At 44.1% G+C, this 7,437-nt stretch overlaps 1 protein-coding gene across 1 annotated transcript; it reads left to right on the top strand.

The window, feature by feature from the left end:
* The first annotated feature begins 4,553 nt into the window (after positions 1 to 4,553).
* On the top strand, positions 4,554 to 6,418 carry LOC133035144 (uncharacterized). Its single transcript, XM_061110953.1, has 2 exons — positions 4,554 to 5,574; positions 5,654 to 6,418. Exons 1-2 carry the CDS (start codon positions 4,819 to 4,821, stop codon positions 6,347 to 6,349), a joined length of 1,452 nt encoding a protein of 483 aa, XP_060966936.1. The 5' UTR covers positions 4,554 to 4,818; the 3' UTR covers positions 6,350 to 6,418.
* The last annotated feature ends 1,019 nt before the right edge of the window (positions 6,419 to 7,437 follow it).

The raw sequence follows: 7,437 nt of genomic DNA, 5'->3' as shown, positions 1-7,437 counted from the left end.
ATTATTTCCATCTTAGTAATAATTTCCAATAAATATTTAGAAAAATATTCAATTTAAGTTGTTACAAAATTAATTTAAATTAATTTACAACTCAAATTTAATTTTCTATAAATATATATTGCATTTCGAAAAATAAAAGTATTCAAGGATACAATTTTCGAAAATGCATGTTAAAATAAAAAATTAATCCTGGAAAAATTATTTTAATTTAATGTTGGCCCAAAATTAATTAATAAAATTAATTTACAACAAAAAATATAATTTTCCTATTTAATTAAATATATATAAGAAAAATTTCAGATATTTAAGTATGAACTTAAATATTAATTTTCTATTTAATTAAATACATTAGAAAAATACTTCAAGCAAAAATATCACCTATCTAGATTTTTCTTTCACTAATTAATTCAATTTCTAATAATATATTATAATTCATTTATTTTAAATTAATCAATTAATGAAAAAATCATTGATTTAAGTTGGTCCAAAATTAAAATAAATAATTTACAACTTTAATCTATTTTTCAAATAAAATTCGAAATTCCAGCATTTAAGAAATGCAATTTCGAAATTTGATTATTAAAAAAAAAAGAAAAAATATATTTTAAAAATTATTTAAATTTAGTTGAAAAATTAAATTTCAACTAAAAATAATTTTCTATCTAATTAAGTGTCATGAAAAAGAAATATTTAAGTATCATGATGAAAATCAACTTAGATATTTAATTTTCAAATTAATTAAATGTATTAAATTCAAGAAATAAATAATTAAGTGTAGAGAAGGCTTAATTATTAACCTCTAGTTTAATACTAGGAAAAATATACTTAAAATAAATTGTACCCAAATTAATTATATAAATAATTAATTTCACAATGTATAATATTTTCCTATTTAATATTAGAAATAATAAGTAGTCTAGCAATAACTATCTAGAAAATATCTTATTTGACTAAGTATCTTTTCACAAAATTTGAAAAAATATCTAATTTAAGTTGTATTAGAAAAAAAAAATCTAGAACTTAAATATTTTCAAATTTAAATTTAATTAAATATCAAAAATTAAGTTGTAACCACTTAATTTAAAAAAATATTCCATTTTAAGTTAATATTCGAAAAGATATGAACTTAAAAAATATTTAAAATATTACATTTTAAGTTAATATTCGAAAAGATATTAACTTAAAAAATATCTAAAGAATCTTAATAACCAATGCCTAAAATTCCTCAACTTAATTTTGAAATTTTAAATCCAAAAGATATTCAGATTTAAGCTGGTTAGTTATAGATAACTAAATGTCAACTTAAATAGGAATATGTAATGAAAAATTTAAATTAAGTTTCAGAAAGAATCTAGATGGTTATTGTTGACCGAGATTTTTGGCAACTAATAAAATATGAATATAATAATGAGCCGTAAGAAAGCGAGATGAAGACTTTTTACGTGGTTGGGGCGTTAATGAGCCTTAGTCCACGAGCCACTGATATTTATGGATATCTTTAATACAGATTCTACACTTGGGAGAATGTTTCTCTCTTTAATACAAAGAATGTTCTTGGTGAGTTTTTTCTCTATTTGCTCTTAAGCAGCCAAGATTCTCCGACCCCATTAAATGAGCTTTGAGGGGGTATTTATAGTGTTTTTGGTGGGGTAATCCCTAGAATTGTACTTACACATGTGTCTGTAAGTATCCATAAAGTTGGGCATTTCCGATGAATATACCATGGGTGATGCATGGTCAAATCCCTAGGTGCAGTAGGGTTTTTATGGAGAATGTCCTTTTTGTCTTATGATTGACGTGACTCTTCGCAGAGTAGCCGTCGCTAGACTTAAATGATCATTACTGTAGCGCTGCTGTTTGGGGGATGTGCCGTCAGACTTTATTGCGTGTTACAGTCCCAACACGCTTCCTCCCATGCAGCATTAAATGCGACTTGATGTCTCGGGAGAGACCTGACACATCCCGGAGTGCCTTTAAGCCATGCTCGCTTCCGGGAGTACCTTGTACTCCGGGAGCATCATCCGGGACTCATGCGAATAATGCTTCCTGGTGCCATACAAAGACTTAGCAGTTCTTCCCAAGTAATTTGATCCACGTGTCCCTTCTTGATTGGTCCACGTACATTGGGCGATTTTAGGAGCAACATTTACACCCCAAGCCTTGTTTACTTAGTAAAAATAAACCAAGGCTTGTTCAAGTGTCTCCAGTTGACTCCTCGTTTCCCCAGCTCGAATCTCGAGCGCGTGGGGGGCACATTAAATGATGTTATTTAATGCGACAATATGCTTGTTCGCAGGAATGTTTCCAGCCGCCTCCTCGGTCTTATGATACGACTTGGGGGCGCGTGAAGATGTGTCTAATAATGGCATTAAATGCAGTGATTCACTTTTGCAGAGGTCGATTCGTTTCACGCCCCATGATTGATGCGGCGCATTGATGGTGTCAGGCGGATACTCAAACGTTTGCACCGCCTTAATGGTAGATTGATCTAGCCCGTTGATCTGTTGGGAATTCGAATCGTGCGTTTCCCCTGCCGTACGATTGGTAGGTGAAGACGCCTGTTCCTCATGCATTTTTGCCTATAAAAGCCACCACCTTTCCTTCATTTCGGTTACTTTCCATTCCTTACCATTTTTGCTCGAATTTCTCAGAGAGAAAAAATTCCTCAAAGTAGCACGAACCGTCTTAACACTTAAACACTTCCTGTAATTTTTCCAGTGTTCGGTTTTGCCAGTGCTTCTCAACTCTCGCTCAATCATACCCAGTACCCCCAGTTCAACAATCAACTGTAAGTTTTTTTGCATCTTTAGATAATAACATGCTTACATTTATTTTGTTCGTTTTCTGGGTTCGCACTTAGAGATTTCTGGAGTGTGAGTGTTTGAGTTCTTCGAGTTCTGCTTTTACGTTTTACTGTATTAGTTGTAGGCGTACAGTTTTGTTTGGAGAAGGCCATGTATCCTTCGTTTAGCAATCGCTTAGGGCATAGGAAAACTTTTCTCTTTTCTTTTCCTTTTTGCAAAACTATTTTTACTGCGATTTCACTGCACCCGACACTTGTTCAGGGATTCTCTTTTGAGTTTCCCAGGTGACACGTGTCCGGAGGGGGCCTCTTTCCAGCGGTTAGGGGACCCCCACTCCCTTTTTTCTGGTTTAGGGTTTGATATGGGGCCTAACTGCTGGGTTTTTTCTTTTCGTTTTTCTCAGAGCATAACATGTACGCCGGCTCGAAGTCTTCGAAGAAGAAGGGGAAGAACATTGCCACCCTGGAGGAGGTTTCTCTGGGACCTGTTGCCCAGGAAGGGTACAAGTCCCGCGCCACTGGCTGGGAGGCGGCCGAGCTTCGATCGACCCTGACCTGCCCTCACCAGCTGGAGAACATCATTAATGTGGCTGGAATTAAACCCTCTACCTCAGGGACCTTCCACCGGCCTCCCCGTGACTCGGAGACGCCCAATCTCAACTATGATGGCTTCGGGGCTTGGAGTCAGACCCATCTGATGGCCGGTGCAATGCTCCCGCTCCAGGATTATTTTGTTGATTTTCTTGTATTTGTCGGCCTTGCGCCATACCAACTTATTCCTCAAGCTTACCGCCTGCTCTCAGGCTTATTTATTTTTTACTCCGCGCGCGGCTGGGGGTCTCCCAGCCCGGCGGAGATTTTGTATTTTTATGAACTTGTATCCGTCCCCAAGAAAGGGGACAAACTTAAGGACGGTTTTTATGGGTTCCGGATCCACCCTGCTAACGAAGGGGTGGTTCCGTATAATAGGCAGACTCATGTTAAGGAGTACCGCCACCGATTTTTCTTCTCCTCCGGTTTTAGGGCCGTGGACCATCCGGAGCTTCTCACGGAGTGGGTGCGGATCCCACCTTACCAGCGGACGCTCACCACTCAGGCGTTCCTTCGAAGGGCCCAAGCCTTCGCCTCTTACGACCATGCCGATCTTGACGTCGGGGGCTTGGTCACCACGGAGAATTGCAGAAAGGCCAAACTTATCCTTTCTCACCAATCCGTGGATGACTCCAACCTTTCCAAGGTTATCTGCCCTAACGTGAGGGCGCCAGTCGCGGAGAAGGCCTTCCGGGATGAGCTTATTGCTACGGCAGAGAAGAAGTACCAAGATTATCTCTACCGGAAGGCCCAGGAGAAGGCGTATTCTAGTGCCCAGGCTGCCTCTGGGAGAGGGCTTCGCGTGGGGAGCCCGGTGGTGCGGAGGAGCCAAGCCATTGGCGGGAAGTCCGAAGCAAAATTTTTTGACAAGATTCTTCAAGAAGAGATTGGAGGTCCTTCCGCCGGGGGACCCCTTCGTCTTGAAGGTTCTTCTGAGAACCAGACTTCCCGGCCTCAGCCTTGATCCCCGAACCAAACTCGGGCGCTCCCGGTGCTAGCACTTCTGGTGCTGGTGGTAAGTCTCCTTTGATAATTCAATATGTTCCTTCCGTTGATGAATATACCAGTCGTAGGCCCATAGGGTTCGACGAGCGTCTCCGTAGGTTTCAGATGCCGTCGACCCGGTGGGGGGATCATTTGAAGGAATTTGATTTTACAAACTTAGGAGATTACCTAGGTCGGTCCCGGATGGGCCCCGGCCCTCCGGAACCTATTCCCTTAGGTCCGTCGGCTTACATAGCGTCCAGCTGGTTTCGGCCCTCGGACAGTTATCTTGGAGATGATGCTGCCAGCATTAAAGTTCGGGACTTTGCTAGGGCCGAACTAGGGAGTCCGGGTAGGAGTAGTTTATTTGCTGCACCTTTTTGTAAGTAGTTTCTCACGGACTTTTAACACTTGCTTGTTTTATTGGAACAGGTACCTCCATGGATGCCATCCTGGAACAGCTGGCTGGGGTCCATACTCCGGTGGCTCCTCCGGCTTTCACCCCCTCTCCCCCGGCCCCTTCCTTGAAGGTTTCCTCCGGCGCTCCTCCCGAAACCATCGACTTGGTGGATGACGAGGAGGTGCTTCCGGGAGAAGGCCAGGGGAAAGGGTGGGACTTCTCGGAGGAAGCCGCCGAGGGTGCTGGAGACCCTCAAGCTCTTCCAGTGGTAGCAGAGGAGGACGAGGAGGAGTCTGAAGTGGCTCTGATTCGCAAGCGTAAGGGCAAGATGATCGCCCAAGACGAGCCGAAGAGGCCTCGGAGGGCCGACACTCCCGCTCATGGCCTAGACGGCGGGGTGTCTCCGATGGAGGAAAATCCTGCTCCTCCTCGCATTGAGCTTACCCCGATTCCGGGGGATGAGGCAAGGCAGGAGCTTCGCATAGCCAAACACAACTACGCTATGGACGAGTACTCCCGGGGATATGCCGATGTGGAGGCCCTTAGGAGGATTCTGCGAGCGGAGGTTGAGGCGAGCATTAACCATCCGGACTATCATGATCCGTGGAACCTCAACCTGGATCCTTTGGCAGACTGGTTCCGTCCCCTCCTAGGGCCCACTCTGGCTCCCTTCGCCGCGGAAATGACCGGTGAGTTCGCCTCTCAGCTTACACGCTGTGCGCCCAAGCGGTTTGCCACTTGCGCTTCCCTGAACTCCATCTTCCAAGTCCAGGACCTCAGCCATTCCCTCACAGTGGTAAGTACTTTGCAACTTCTTGCGTTTCCTTTTTGGTGTTTGTATTTTGTTATTTTCCTTACATCCCGTTATGGTTCAGCTTGCAGCTGAGGCTGGTCGCCTCTCCAAGAACATCATAAGCCATGGCTTCGCTCTGTCCGATTTTGGGGACATGAACGACGTCAAGAAGGTCCTCCAAGACCTTACTGCGGAGAGGCAGATCTACCAGGAGGCCGCCGAGCGCCAGGAAGCAGCGGCCAAGGCTAAGGAAGAGAGGGCCAAGGCCAGGGAGGAGGAGGCCATCCGGAGGGAGGCTCAGGCGGAGGACATGATCCAGGCCGAGGCCCAGCGGAGAGGCAGGATGGAGGCCCATCATCAGGAGGAGCTAAGGGCTCAAACCGAGGCTGCCGAGAAGGCTAGGCGGGACCTTCGGGAGGCCAGGGAGGCTTTGGACGAAATGGCCGCCAAGGTGAGGTCTCTAGAGGAGACTCACCAGTCGGATATTGAATCCAAGGCCGCTCTGGCTGCGGAGTTGAAGGAGCTTCGGGACTATAAAGATCAGTCTATTAGGAAGGCCAAGAGGGCCGAGCTCCTTTCTCCCGTCTCCTGTGCCCGGTGCCCGAAGCGCTTTGATGATGGTGTCTACATGGCTTGGGCCACCAACGATCAGAGTATCAAGCTTTCCTTCTATCCCAAACCCGAGGACATGATTGCCAAATTTCGGGAGAAGAAGAAGAGACTTGATGCTGAGCTTGAGGCACGGATCGGACCTCGTCTTCCGCCGCGGGCTGACTGAGCTGCCATATTACTGACCCAGATTGTACCCGTTCTCTTCATAACTTTTTTTTTCTTTGTACATACTTGCTGCTGCCTTAGAACAATTTACTTACAGGCGGCAGCTTTTATTTGAAGGGGAGACAATTTAAGGCCTGTCCCCGGGCCATTTATATGTGTATGACCTAACCTTCGGGCTAGGATATTTTATTTTTTTTTTATTTATATGTGCGATATTTTTTCCACACTTTATATATTTCAACCTGTCCTTTGGCTCAGGATTTCATACTTACGCTCTTTATTTTTGCGCATGTTTTTGACCTGCCCTTTGGGTCAGGATATTTTACTTAGCTTGACCTGCCCTTTGGGTCAGGATATTTTACTTAGCTTGACCTGCCCTTTGGGTCAGGATATTTTACTTAGCTTGACCTGCCCTTTGGGTCAGGATATTTTACTTAGCTTGACCTGCCCTTTGGGTCAGGATATTTTACTTAGCTTGTTTTTGTTTGTCCGTGCGGTATACCCTAGTACCCCCCTGAGTGGCATAGAAACTTTGTTTTTAAGGCACTCAGCTTTATTTAATATAGAGGAGGCATACATTTGGACGGTACAAACCCTTTGAACAAAAGCTAAGTTTAATTCGCTACTGGTAGTATTTTCTGAGGTGATCAGCATTCCAGGCTCTTGGGACAGTAGTTCCGTCCATTCTTTTCAATTTATAAGTGCCAGAGCCGATTTCGTCCTCGATTTCATATGGCCCTTCCCAATTTGGTCCAAGTACCCCCACTCCGGGTTCTTGGGTGGCTGGGAAGACCCTTCTTAGGACCATGTCACCGATAGCGAATTTTCTGTTTTTAACCTTGGAGTTAAAATACTTGGTCACCTTCTTTTGATAAGCGGCCATCCGTATTTGGGACTCATCCCGGAGTTCTTCGACTTGATCCAGGGCTTCTTGGAGCAGGGCCTGATTGGTGGCCGGATCGTAGGTCGTTCTCCTGTGGGATGGGAATAATGTTTCCACCGGGACCATTGCTTCACAACCGTATGCCATTGAGAACGGCGAGTGACCGGTTGTGGTTCTGGGGGTCGTCCGGTAGGCCCACAATACCC

The sequence above is a fragment of the Cannabis sativa genome, chromosome 2 (assembly GCF_029168945.1).
Source record: "Cannabis sativa cultivar Pink pepper isolate KNU-18-1 chromosome 2, ASM2916894v1, whole genome shotgun sequence".
Classification (NCBI taxonomy): Eukaryota; Viridiplantae; Streptophyta; class Magnoliopsida; order Rosales; family Cannabaceae; genus Cannabis; species Cannabis sativa.
The sequence above is the reverse complement of the archived record's forward strand: the minus strand, read 5'-3'. Positions and strand labels throughout refer to the sequence as shown.